Below are 15,088 nucleotides of genomic sequence, written 5' to 3'. Positions count from 1 at the left end.
CAAAAGCTTAAATGCCACTTGTAATATGTAAGAATAGAATTTGAGAATAAAAATGTATGTGCATTTTTGCTTAAGTTTCAACAATCTATGTTTCCAGTTAAAATAACCACCTGTGTTATACAAAAGATTGCAATGTATCTTACAACGGGCTTGTTGAGAAATTTTTCAGAGGAATTAACCCAGTAAAGGTCAGAAGGTATTGCAATACTTATCAAGATAAAGTTGTGTAGAGTACACAAAAGAAAAGCTTTTTAGACTGTTGAAAGATATTACAGCTTATCAGTAAGAAGGTGCATTTCATAAAGTAATTGTGCTTTTAACTGCAGAGAATCATCAGGATGTGATTTCTGTGCATATAATGAGCCTTATAGTATAGGTAGAAAGAATATAATAAAGAAGTAAGAAATCTTTATAAGGAACATTTATTTTTATTTTCATTTTTTACCCACCAAAAGCGAATAATGAAAATAAAATTCATACAAGGTTAAGAATTCCACTTCATGTCTGGAGAGTTTTCATAGGTAAATTTGATGGCCCATCATTAGCAAAGCTAATTTCCTCGTTGCAAGATTTCCAATAGGATTGCACTGTCAAAGTCAATTGTGAAGTTGTTTTTAGATACTAGAAAACACTAAGAAAAGCCCTATAAAATACTGCACAAATGAAGACCAAGAGTGCGGAGTGTGTATAGGCAAAATTCCAGATCACATGACTACTGAAAAAATTATTGTAACATAAACAGGCCCTAAAATTGTCTAAATTACACCACAATCTCAAGCCAACAGAAAGCTTATGATGAGGGCCAAAAATGGCTGCAAATTATCTTCTCACTATGTTTTTTCCAAGTCTCCAATTCTGTGCAAAGCACATAATCTCACATGACAATCTTGTATACTAGGTATCCAAATAAAATAACAGTTTTGAAACAATCAAAATTACAGTTCTGTTCCACTTTAATGCCTTCAATTATTACAACCTGGTAACACCTTTAGTGATTAATTTCTAATTTCATGTCCTCCATACTATGGGGATGTATTCATTTTTGGGGAATACATTTACTGTATGGTAATTTTCAGGAGAATGGTGTATCTTCAGAAACAAAATATAAATCTGGATTCTAAGATACAAACAATGCAATTCTCCTGCGATGACTGAAGACTGAGGTGTCTGCTTTCCAGCAGGCTGTAAGTCTTTTGCTGAAGGCATTTTTCAGGAGACCCAGATAAAGTAACATTTTCATGACACACAAAAACTTGCCAAGTATGTTAATATATGCTAAAAATGCAAGATGAATAAGCAACTAAGTTTAATAAATAAATTAGTTAATTAAAAAAAAAAAAGCTTAATGAAGATCCAATATTTAAAATTTTAAGGAAAACATCTGCACAAAGTCAAAACTAAGGACCAGACCAAAGATACCATGAGATCAAAAGGTGTACATCTATTAAAAACATTTTATCATGCGTTTAAAAAATAATCTTTGCACACCAGTTCAATTCTACATTTCCATACACAGACTTGAGTTCTATTAAAAAAAAAAAAAAAAGATCGGTTACGTGAAAAGGAAAAGAAATACTTCATCTTCTGGAATGATTAGAATTCATCCTAACTGAAAAATAGTTTCATACTACAGAAGAGGATAGACGTTATTCACTGACTGCTTATAACGAATCTTAGATATAAGAAAGGATATAAACATGAAAATTTAAAGCATTTAGAGATTGTTATTTTGAGAATGTTGTGAGAAGTCATCTTATGATGTGTACGTCTTGTTTGGTTCCCTCCTTTTCTGACAAGATCAAAGAGTGTTTAAGCTCTTTGAACTAATGGCTAAAGCTCAAAGGAACCAAGCTTAGAACATTCATATTGTCATACTGCTGAATTTGGTCTACACTGTCCATTTTATTAAGAAGTCTAAAGTGGTTTAAAGTTGTTTGCATGAATATAGTGATCTTGTTAATTATTAATTTAACAGAAGTACCTGAAATTAACACTCTTCCAATTATCAATAGCATGCGAAATTTTAAATCCACTTACCATGGCCTTTTCTTCACCCATCTATAAGAAGTGCTAGCTAGTAGCTTCACATTTCATCATAGTAGACATCATACAATGGCTTTAAAATGCAATGTTTCATTTACTGGAATGCAGTTTCCTTCATTTTAACTTAATTTTAAATTGCTTTTTCTTATCTTTAAAGTAACACATGAAACTAACTATAAAAACAAGATGATAACCTCACGTTTTGTTCTGCTCAAATTTTTGTGCAAATTAAAGGTAATTAAGAACTTCAAAAAAATTAAACAGAATAATTTACCCTTTATATCAGCATACGCAACTGCTGATGACAGTGGAAATTCAACAGTAATTTTGGAGAACATAAATAAACTTGTTTAGATGGTGAATAATTTTGAGATTAATCATAGTTGTAGAAGTAAAGATATCTGTATTCTATTCCCAGAGCTGCAGTAAATATCCTGTATGACATTTATAAAGAACTTTTTTTTTTATTTCCACTTCTTAATTCCAGTTTTAAAACTGAACCAATATTTAACCTTTTAACTAAGTTGTTGTGGTGCTCAGCTAGTTAATACTTATGGGCAGTTCTTTGAAAGCTCTGCACAGAGAAACACTGATTTGTCATTGTATTGTCTTCATATCTGAAATACAGTAACAGTTAATTGGTTAGCCAGATGGCATTGCCATGCTCTCCTAATTAAAGGTATAAAGCACGCTTTGGGAGTTAGATCTAGCTTTTCCTTGATCCAGCTCCATTCAAGCATTCTTCCAAACTTGACTCAGAAGGTGGAATTAAAAAGTTGTGAGAAACAAAAGGAATGACACAGCATTTCATAAATGAAATGCTGGGAAATGAACTGGAGGGAAGCCACAAGAAAATGTCAAAGCAAATCAACCTTCAGTACTTTTTTTTTTTTTTTAATAGATACATATAATCAGGCCTCAGACTGGTTTGTGGATTTGTTGTAATGTCTACAGTTATGGTTGCTCTTTTGGCATTACTAATATCCCAGTGAGTCTAATTGCATATTTTTGAGTTAGTGTTAATCCATCAAGGAATACTGAGAGCACGGCAATAACAAAAGTGTTGGTATAAGCACAATCCTACACACATTAACAGCTTTATATCAGGATATTACACACTTCTAACAAAGTAATTTGAGAAACACAGAGGAAGATCAGTGCCCAAGTCCTTGCAAAACTGCATGGATAGGTGCTACATCTACACCACATTCTCCTTCTAGCATCTGAACTAGCTAGCTTAAAGGTAGTTCAGATCAGTCTTTTGCATCTAAAACCATACAAGTAAAAGCCACAGCAACTCCCTCCATTAAGGATTTTGACAAGAAACAGGAGTTAAAGGATAACAAGTGCCAGTGGATTAACAGTAAAAACCAGGCAGGTCACTGAAAATCACAATTAATCAACTATTTTGAACCAATTACAAACCAAAATCAGATTCAATACTATTCAATATCACAAATGGACACTATTCACAGTATCAACTAATAGAATTAAGATTATAACTCCAAAGTCTATTTGCCCTTCTACTGAAGATCTATAGTGGTAATATAAAACAAAGCAAAATATCTCTTCAAGGTTTTTTAAACACTATTGTGTCTAAACAGATACATTTATACATGCATATACACAATACTGCTGAAAGCCAGCAAGAGCAAAAGAAGAGCTGAGAGATAAAAGGATAATAAAACACTTCAGCTACAATTATGAACTAAAAGATCAGAAAAAGTATATCAGGCAGATTTAATACAAAAACTTGATTCCAGGTCAGAAAGAAGAAGCCACTTAATGATCAATAGAACAGTGTTAGTGAAAAGTACATGAAGAATGCCTAACCATTAAGAAACAAAGAGAAAAATAAGTTAATAGGAGAAGTAATTAGATACAACATAAAAGGTAGAAAGCCAGTGAAAATGATGAAAGCAATCCACTTCCATTTGACACAGAAGGTAGGAGACAGCCAGAGCATATTGGAGTCTCTGAAAGAAAATGTATTTAAAAATACTGCCATAAGAGAAGGAACTGCAACAGCTATTCAAAGGTAACTTAATGTATTAATGCACAGTAAAATGTAAACAGACAGAAGGTAAAGTTCAGAAGGTCCCAAACTGTTAAAAGTAATAGAAATATTATTTGCACCAGATAAGGTATGCACTATAAAAATTGACATTTCACTTTTTTTTATTATGCAAGAATAAAGACCTTTTACTATTGGCTTTTACTATTTGTTTAATTCTTTCTTCTGTAATATTTTTCCTAAGATAGCCTCTTCCCTCTACCAAACTATCCCCCCCCCCCCCAAAAAAAAAAAAAAACACCCTCAGATCAAACAGTATTTCATGTATTTTCAATGCTCTGTTAATGAGAGATTTAACTCACTGTTTTAAGTCATCCTTGGTTGTGTCTACATGGAAACTTAATAGATGAAATTCAGCTCCACAACACAGCAATATAAATGTATCCATAAAATAAAACTGCACGAAGCGTATAGCCTTACGAAACATACCATTGCCCTGTTAAAAAAATATATTAGTAAGAACAGATTCTAAGATACTGAATATTTTTTGTTTGAGATACCTGGTGCTAAAACATAATCTCCCTGTTAACCTCACCACATCACAGAAGGTTAACCTGATATGTAGTGGCCTTTCCTAGTTTTTATGTCTATTAAACTCAAAACAAAGTTTTCATTCTGCTTAAATGAGTTGGCAGTATAATTAATAGGAATAGTTTATAGCCAATTAAATCTAATACAATCTAGCCTCAGACACTAAACTTCCATCTGAATTGTGGAGTAGACTAAAGTGAAGCAGAGATGGGCCAAGGCAAATAGAAAATACATAGCAGACGTTAAAACCAAAACTTCCTGACATGCCTACTAGACTTGGCTACCAGGCTTTTTTCACAAATTGTCATGATGAAAGCCTAATTTGAAGTCAATGGAGACCACCTGGATTGTAGTATCAGTTGGAATGACAACCAGTCAGTAGCTCTGAAAATTAGGCCATATGTTCTTTCTACAGAACCATTACAAGTAGATGAAAGTAAAAAATAGTGTCCTCTGAACTAACCTAACAGGAGTTTCTAGTTACCAGAATTAGGGCGGGTTCATTCTTGCAGACTGACCAGACCCTTACGGTTCTGTCTTCTGATGCAGAAACTAACCGCTTCTTGTCATGACTCCAACCAACAGAGTTAACTGCACCATCATGACCTAATAAAAATAATAATGAAAATATCATAAAGCCCATTTCTTGCATTTATACATTTCTCCAGAGTTAATCATATTGTTTTAATATAGTTATACACAATATTAAAATACATTTTAAATACAGGCTTCAAATGGTTGGATTAAAGCTAGTAACAGTAAACCATTCATTTTTTTTATTCCACCAAAATATATGGAAAAAAGGCTCTCATTAATAATCAAAGTTCACTAAATGAAATAAGATCAGAGAAATATCGAGATATTCTACCTGAAATCTCATACACATTTGTAAGATATTGCCTCTGTTGCTATAAGGGGGCTCGTATGAAAACTTTATAACATAAAAAGACATTTATGTTTTAAAGACATTAACATTTTAAAAGAATAAAAACTAGTAGCTAAATTTTCTTCAGCTTCCTGTAATTCAGAACTACAAAATGGTGCTAGACAAATACAGAGTAAAGAAACATCCTTATGAGTTAGCAACAAAAACATATTTACAGATCTTTGCTGCCACAGTGATAGTAATAAATTTTATCCCCACACCAGACTGAATAAGAAGCACTTAGTGGTTATAAGACGGCTGTCATTAATAGGGAGCCTTTCTGCTACAATTGTTGTACTTTTCTTTTTCATTAAATGCTGACTATCTCAGAGTTAAATTAGCCCTGAATTGGATTACAATTACTCCAAAATGGGGGGGGGGAAATGGACCCTTCCATGGAAAACAGAAGCTTGACCATCAGCCTCTAATACTTCTAATCAATACTTCTAACGTCTGGAAAAGCTTTCTTTTCATTCACAGAGACCCAAATGCTAGTCTGAAAGACACTACCCAGACAAGGATGTTAAGAGAATAGTTTCATTTGGTTTCATCCTCTTGTTGACAGAGTGAATAAAACAACTATCACCGACAACATTGCTACCAAATATTTCCAAATGTAGCTGGGATAGTTAAGGTCCAGAGCCCTATGTTCTGCTGCAATGGCCAAACGGCAAACAGGATGATTTTCATATAAGACAACAGCACTTTGCACCTGCCTGCTAGCCCATATTTGGCTCATGGAGAGGCCCGAAAAACAGTATCTAGTCCACGGGACTGATGATCATGTATTATTTTTCTCTGACTGATAAGTTATCCTGATTGCTTCATCACAGATTGCTTTGACTCTGCACAGTCCTAATAACAGAGATTTTGAAGACCAGCAAAACTGAACTTAGCAGCCCGGACCTTGTAAAGCCTGGTTAATTTTTTGTCATGGGTCTGCAAGAAATGTAGTTCTGTGGAAAGGCTCAGCCCAAAGTAAACTCCTAGATCCCAGGAAGATTACTCTGGCATCAAAGGCCTTCAGGATCTGAATCAGGCTTCATATGAACCTCATTTGGAATGCTTAACTTCCAGTGCTTAGAAACTGATTTTTCAGAGCTGCAAACAACCAGATATTGCAAAAGAAAACAATGTAATTGGTGGGATGATGATTTACAAGGAGAAAGTCAGGAAGGCAAAGCTAGTGAGTCCCAGAAGGATTCCCAAAAAAGTACAGGAACTCACCATGGCTATGGCAAATAAATACATATTCTAGAAGTCTCAAGCACAGAAGAAGTGATGTTGACTTCATCAAAGTTCAGTGTTTTTAAGCAAGAAATATCAGCAGTTATAAAAGAATCAGCAATCTAACTTATCCACAAACAACGATCATTCTCATTTTTCAAAGTCATTGGGGGAATATTTTCAAGAAACATTCTTGAAATTCAGTTTTAAGAAAAAAGTTACAGTATTAGCCAACAGAAAAAATCTGAGTATTAGATGGTAATCAAATTTGATGTTAGACAGAATATGTATTAGATATAATCTAGAGGCCACTTAAGACCTTGCAAAAAGCTGCAGTATTTTATTTTACTCATTAGGTTTTTATTACTGAGCTAGCTGTTTTTGGAAAAACACAATGCAAGGGTAACTACAGCAGCTTCAACAGGACTATCACATTAGTTAAATAAAAATTAAGAACCTGTTCAAAAATTATGGCTTAAAGTATTATTGTTTCTCCATAACAGCAAAAAGATTTGGCAAGAATCAGACTTTACCATTTTGGTGTCACAAGGTTAAGAACAAGATCAGGAACTTACAAAGAAAGAACTTCAGAAGTCACAGACATCATCCAGAAGGTAAAATTATTAATTCATTCTAAAATTATATTGACACTGATCAAAAAGATCAGAAAAGAACATATATCAAACTAAATTAACAAACTTTGGCCCATACTATGCTGCTAATTTGTCCAGATGAAGTCTAAAAAAAATCTCATCTAAACTTAAAACATTCAAAGTTCTTATGCTGCCCTCTTGTGCACATTTTCTCTTTAGCCAATGGAAGATTTAAATGAAATATTTTCATTTTAAATTACAGGAGAGCTAATCAATTTACCTCAGCAATTAAAATCTTTTGTGGTAACATATATCTACAAAAAGGTTAATAAACAAGATAATTTAATTCTCAATTACCAAAAACATAAAACTTTCACCAGAAAACTGCATGAGTACTGGGTAAGTATATATGTAAGTACTGTACTTATTTTGTCCTCAAAGTAAAAGTTTATTTGGAGGCTTTGGTTTTGTAAACTCATTTGGAAGCCTTAAATTATCTGCATGAAAAAAGGGGTGGGGGGGGGGGGGGGGGGGGAGTACTGACTAGAATATACAAAACAGTTTTCCAAAGTGGTGAGGAACATGAGAAACTTTAGGAAAATCTGAGGTTTGGAAAATTGGAAAGGCTGTGTAAAAAGCTTAAGAATTTCTTCACTCCAGGTCCCCCAATCCCAAAGCAAAGGGGAGATGATGCCAGCTGGCTTGCAAGAAGCCAGTAAGCTTCAAAACAGGCTTTACGCAGGGTTCCCCAGTCTTGAAGCACATTGAGAAGGACAGCAGCTGGTTTTGTAAAAAGAGTTCTTCAAAAGGGCCGTGCTGGCTGTAACCCTTTTAAAGCTGGCCAACATCACCTGCACTTCACAATAGCACACAGACACCTGAAGAGCCAACACTGAGAGGAATGCAAAGATACTTAAAACTGTAACTGAGCACTTCAGGGAACAAAACTGAATAGATTAGGCTTAAAGTAAAACTGCTGTTGTTATACCACCCTTCAGTGATGGAGCATTATAAAAATATGTTTTCAAATATCAGCAATATTCAGGTGTTATTACTGCCTTTTTTTAAAAAAATAAAATATTTTCATTTTCATTTCTCAATAAAAAGCAAGCTTTAAATTTCCATTGAGTGCAACTGAGTAGGAGTAATTCATCAAAGTTTTTAAAGAAAAAAAAAATTATAAACTTCCAAACAAGGATTTTTAATGTAGATGTATTTGAAGTGGTACTTAAAGTAGAAGATAAAGTAGATTTCATGATAATCTAAGCTGTGCAGAACTACATGAACTAAATAAACAAGTAACTGATGGTCTGAGATTCCTTCTCCCCACGGCAGTGTCTCAGTTTCCCATTTACGCTGGTTTTGAAAAGAACTGTGCACACAGGTTGCATTCTTACGCTCCCTGAAGTGCAATGTGGTTTACACTTCTTTTCAGAAGTGCATCAGAAAAGAGAACAGAGAACAGAAAATTGAAGATATCAATGAAAGAAATTAAATAGCAGCTTGCAAAAACTAAGGAAGTTAACAGCACAAAGCCAGTTGTCAGTAGAACAGTTTATCAATATATATATTTTTTTCTTTGTAAAGCAAGACAAACAATTTGTACTTAACACCTTAATGACTGTCACTTTTTGTAGCGCATAATCTCCATATTACATATACCTTGAAATGGCTGACATGATCTACACTGTGGCCACTAATGGAGGCAGCGTTAGTGATGATTTCCTCTTTGTGTGAGGTAATAGTTGAATATACACGTTATGAGCAGGGCAATAAGGTGTCCCCCCCCCCCCCCCCCCAGTAAATCTGTAAACTTAAATAAATGTTTTTCTTCATGTAACACCAATTAATTTGAGTAAATTCATTGTGCAAGTCACAAACTGAATCCAGGAACGGTGTCTTGAGGTTTTATTTTATAGAAAGACAAAGCCTTTCATTAATAACGTGTTTTGTTTTGTTTTGTTTTAAGTGATCCCAAGTACAAGAGAAGTTAAGCAGGTATGATCTTGATCTCCCTGGGAATATTTAGACATAACACTTCAGTGCTACACTTACTCTGGGGAAAACATGTTGTTTTGTTAAGTAAGAAAAATCAAAATTCAAAGCACACTCAACTGGGCACATTTTAATAATAACAGTACTGAAGTCTGTGAACTAAAGAGACATTACTAAAAGCAGAAAAAAATCAAAGTCTACATGCAAGATGCTCCATGATTCTGTTTTTGCTGCTAGCAGTTTGGGCTTTGCCAAGGGTTTGATTTCAGTTAAGAAAAATATCTTGTGTTTGTCTCAATAAATATCATTCCTTGTGTTTGAAAACCATAATCTGGGAAAAGCCAAATTGTGTGGTTTCATCAATTTCTTATGTGATGAATTCATAGATGTATTTAATAGGAAACCAAAAATAGCTTTCCAAGCCTGGCTGTTATAGACTTGAGAAGTCCATTAACACCACAGCCTATGAAATATTACTATTTCATACAGAAGAATCCTACAATATGGCAGATGTCAGTTTAAAAAATGGTATTATCCATTTGTTTCAAGGATATCAATAATTAAAGAACAATCTGATATTTTAGTTTGTAAAAAACAAAACGTCAATCTTCTTAATAGTTCCTATTTTTAAACACACTTCATACTATGACTGAGCATCAATATTCATATTTTATAATTTTTCCATGGATAGTGTTTTTTTTTTTTCCCACAGTCTTCCACAAAATACAATTAAAGGTACTCAGAAAAAAAAGGGGGGGGTTTATTTAGAAATAATTTTCAAAAATTGCTAAAAATACTGAAAATAGTCTGCTTTTATTCTAGATAAGGCCTACTAGTAAACGGCAGTCATTTTCCATTATGACCTTCCACAAAGTCAGTCCTGCTCTATGAATTTTAGTCATAACATTTACTGCTATAAAAATTTGCCTATAGAAATTTAGAACTCTTAAAGGCTAATTTTACGATGTTAAGTAATGCACAAATGTACGCGCACACACACTTTTACAGGCATGGGTTTCTCCATAGGAATAGTTCCTCCTATTTCAAATAGTTATTCTTTAGAAGTATGTAGTTGCACACCAATCACATAATTTGCCAAGTCATCAGTCATTTTTTGGCTAATAATCTATTAGAATATATTACTGCAATATACACAATATTTTTATTATTGCAATATATTCCTTTTACTATTTCTACTTAATTATTGTAATACACACCCACACAATACCCACACAATGCAGATTGCAATATATACTGTGATACATTGCTACTATTTACCTCCCAGAAAACTGAGAAATTTGAAAAACTGGTGGGCAGTTTAATTCTAGAGCAAAATTAACCAGTCAGAGAAATAATTTATACTTCCTGAATCAGAAGCATCTCCCGCCCCCATTCTTTTCAGGGTGATGTAAGTGGAATTTTTTAATTAATACACCACTTTAGGTTAAACGCAATTATATACTATCCTTTTAATTATGTAATTCATAAGTTTACCTGAAAAAACATTACACGTTTTGGTGAGATTGGCATTGAATATCAGTATAGTCTTGTCAACCAGCCCGCAAGCCAGCTGCTCTCCATCCCCTACAAAGAGATTCTGATGATTTAAGTTTGAATTCAACAAGGATATAATGTGCTGTTCTTTTATTCATAAAAATCACATGCCGCTACAACAGAACACACGCTAGGTATTCATTTCACATTTAAAAAATTTTGTGTATGAATGTCATAAACTCACACTGCAGAATTTGGTAGGAATTTGTACACAAATTCATTTCTTTTGTTCCTGACATTCTCACAATAGTTATTCACCACATGGCAGAAATTCACTTTTTACCTAAAAAAAAGTACTAAAAATTTTAAGGGCATAATTTTTTAGCAGTCATATAAATCTATTTCCTGACTTACACTCATTTTTCTATATCTTCATATTAGAAGTTATATTGCCTTTTCATATATATTAAAAAAGCACATATTAGTCATTCTGGATAACTTTTAAAAGACAATATTTTTCCTGCCAGCTTCACCCCAAAACCTATTCAAGTGCAGTTGGATTGTCTATTGGTATTATTCATTAACAGGAGCACACACTGACAGGATAGTCTCCTTTAATGTTTACATTTGAATAATGAAGAAAGAGCAGATAAATGAACCAATGGGAGGGGAGAAGAGCCAGAGAAGACAGCAGAGAAACAAAAAAAACGAATAGCATAATTCAAATCAATGCTACTAGGTTCACTATGAAGAGCATCTGTGACAAGGGAAAGGGAGTAAGTCATGGTCAACTGTCGATACCGCAATGTTATCCAAGTACCATCTACCTTGCTGTTCCAGAATCCCACAATAGATTTTTTTATCCAAATGAATCATGAGAATATGACCAGGTAAGAGTCCCATATCTCTAATCTCTGAGAACCAACTACTAAAAGTGAATTTTTTAAAAAAACAGATGCAAAATGGAGTAGATGTATATGCTAAAAAGAGGCATTCCAGAATCCATTTTGTTATCAATTATTAAATACACCAGTATACTAAACTAGCAGAGCTACCTTACAAAATTTTTTATTATATCTCACCAGCAATATTTCATCTGTTTTTTTTTTTTTCTCCAAATGCTAGTAACTATGCATATTAAATAATGTTGTTCAATATTTTCCTAAAAAAAGAAATAAGTAGTTCTGGATAAAATACTCAAATAAATGCATGCCCCACAAACCCCATAGTCTTTAAGCTGGAGTGTGGTGCTCTTCTCCAGATTTCCACGTGCCCCCCTGCTTTTCCTTAATTTTGACAGTATGTATTTTCAGCATGAGAGCTGATTGGTAAATGTACCATGTAAGTGATATAACATAAGTCACACACACATAACTAACAAAACATACACCTTTTTGTGCATACAGAATGAGAGAAAATCTTTTTTCTTATAAATGTGGAAGCTTGTTTAATGGAACATCATCTCAAATCCTGTGGAAAACTGTCTTTTAACAGTCATAACTTGTAACACCTCCAATGCCACAAGAGTATGTTTATTAAGTTCAAGAGGATTTGTATTAAATCATTAATGCAAGTTTACAACCTCAATTTACTTGCTTTCTATTCAATTTTCTATCTCATATGTTTAAAGATGCACGTAAGTATTAATGATTGTGATTCATAGTTTACAATGACCACTTGATGGAGTGCTCCAAGCTGGAATTCCAGTTTGTAAATTTGCAACAGCAAATGTATTGCAAAGGTCGGAACCATGTGGTTAACACAACCTATACCAATAACAGAACACATCTTTGCAGGCTTACAATCCTATGTTTCTTTTTTACTCAAAAAAAAAAAAAAAGAAAAGATTTTGTTAAACCCTGTTATGTGAAAATGTTTCTGTTTAAGCTTGTGTTTGTGTGCGTGCATATGTGAGATACAAACAGATAGATAAAAAGAGAAAGAAAGAAAGAAAGAAAGAAAGAAAGAAAGAAAGAAAGAAAGAAAGAAAGAAAGAAAGAAAGAAAGAAAGAAAGAAAGAAAGAAAGAAAGAAAGAAAGAAAGAAAGAAAGAAAGAAAGAAAGAAAGAAAGAAAGAAAGAAAGAAAGAAAGAAAGAAAGAAAGAAAGAAAGAAAGAAAGAAAGAAAGAAAAAGAAAGGAAGGTGTTCCTTACTTGGATTAAGTAAAAGCATATTTCCTTAAAATGTATTACCAAAACCAGTGTTGGTTTTTTGATTGTTGTTTTCATTTGGTTGGTTGGTTGGTTGATTTATTTATTTATATATATATATATTTTTTTTTTCTAAAAAGGAGCCTTTAATTCTAAGATCATGGAACATTCCTACAAAAGATCTCTCTGCAACTGATTTCCTTCATGAGCCATAAAAATAATTTCTTCCAGGTCTTTAGGGAACACTTAGGGCTGAAGTATGTTTTAGAAGTTACTGACTACATCTAGTTTGCTTTTATTTCTTGAAGATGAAAATTGTTCTTGTCCCCAAAATACTTATAAAGATATACATTTTTAAATACTTTGTATGTATTGTGGTTTGCAGAGTGTAGATTGATGTATTTATATACTTGGTGATACATTTGATCGCTGAACTAGGAAGTTATTTTTGTATAGTATTATTTATATGGATTGGAAATGACTAAACCTATGACAAGACTCGCTTCTCAAAAGCAGTTAAGAAAAGTACTCTTCTTTGGATTATATTCAACAATTATTTTTTATAGTGTTTATATATAAAAACTGAATAATTTTTACATAAAAAATAGAAGTATTCTGATTATTTTTAAAAAGAACTTGAGCCTGTAATACACCCTAAGAACACTAAGTAAATGTCTCAGAAGATAAACTTCCTTAATGAAAGAATGTGTTAGACTACTAATTTTCAAGTTGTAATGGAAAAGTGATAGAATGAGTCCAAAGGCAAACAAGATGTAAGATCAGAGAGGAATTACAATCCATTTGCATACATGTAAGCAGCTTGCATGCATTTGCAAGTTAAAAAATTATGACCAGACAGTAGAAGCCAGAGTTTTCTGGGAATTTGCCTAGCAAATCCATGGTCTTAATAAACCACATCACACAAATTTTGTTTTTCTGTCTGCACAAGGGACCAACAGTACCTTTTATAACACCTATACATACCGGAATACTGAATGCAAGAAATTGGGGTTGGTTTACAAGTAACAGATATCTCTCTCTCACGGTTGATTGGAGGAGAACTTTCCAATGGATATTCTTTACGTGTACTTCAAAGAAGGGAAAGAGAGAAAGAGAGGAAAAATATTGAGATATCTAAAACCAGTAGGCTGTCATTTCAATTATGAAATAAATGTTGTTTGGGGAGTTATTGTAAGTATCTTTATGTAAATATTCCCTGGAGAACTTATGTTAAATCCAGGACAAGGGGCAGAACAAATTAAAAATTGTCATACTTAACTCCTATAACTGTTATAAATTCATGAAATCAAGAATTAACATGGAATTTTACAGAAAATCAAACTTTTTAAGTTTTATAATTATCTAGTGAAATTATTTAAAGAACACAAACTACCTTGTTGTGACAGTAAGAAATATGAAAAAATATGTCCATATATAAAAGCAAGAGTGACACTTATCTATTTAACAACATACTAAACAAAACAGTAAGTGCTAAGTAGCTTAATTCATCACAAAATAATGCAAACCAATATTGAAATCATCTGAAGTGCTCATCTAAAGGCTTGCATATGTGTGCAAGGAATATAAAAACTCAGCCACCATCTACTAAATGTTTAAGAGTTTAAGAAGAAAAATAAAAATAGCATTCATCAATCTTTATGTTTATGTTTGTACTACAAAGAAATATGACTATTTGGTAGAAAGAGAAAAAAATGTGTGCAATATCCCCATTTAATGTACCACACAAATTAACATAAAAGTGCCAGCTCTAAAAAAACATTAGCTCTTTGTATCCACAGTGATGATGAATCCACTGGCCAAACTATCGTTATGCAATCTCTGTTTAAATACACTACATTAAGCTTGATTTGACTTAAGATAACATGATTTTAGGAGTGAATGAGGCACATGATAGGAAATCATTTAATCTCACCTTGCCACATTCCATTGCTTTTCTGACTAGAATTGCAGGTTAAGAACTTGTTGGGACCTTGCCTCCAACCATAACTAACACCTATTTTACTTTCTAGCAAAAAAAATCCAAGTAAAATAAATAT

General features: G+C 33.0%; 1 protein-coding gene across 1 annotated transcript in view; it reads right to left on the bottom strand.

Moving 5' to 3' along the window:
• Positions 1–15,088, bottom strand: part of WDR27 (WD repeat domain 27) — a 133,594-nt gene that overhangs the window by 97,651 nt on the left and 20,855 nt on the right. Inside the window, exons 15-18 of the mRNA XM_080587269.1 lie at positions 14,016–14,119; positions 10,883–10,972; positions 5,133–5,254; positions 4,420–4,553 (exon numbers count right to left, since the gene is read on the bottom strand). Of these exons, the coding sequence (XP_080443395.1) occupies positions 4,420–4,553; positions 5,133–5,254; positions 10,883–10,972; positions 14,016–14,119 (450 nt within the window). The remainder of the gene's footprint in view (positions 1–4,419; positions 4,554–5,132; positions 5,255–10,882; positions 10,973–14,015; positions 14,120–15,088) is intronic.

This window comes from Anser brachyrhynchus, assembly GCF_964034855.1.
Source record: "Anser brachyrhynchus genome assembly, chromosome: 3".
In the NCBI taxonomy this organism is placed as follows: Eukaryota; Metazoa; Chordata; class Aves; order Anseriformes; family Anatidae; genus Anser; species Anser brachyrhynchus.
This window is presented reverse-complemented; position numbering and strand designations above follow the sequence as displayed.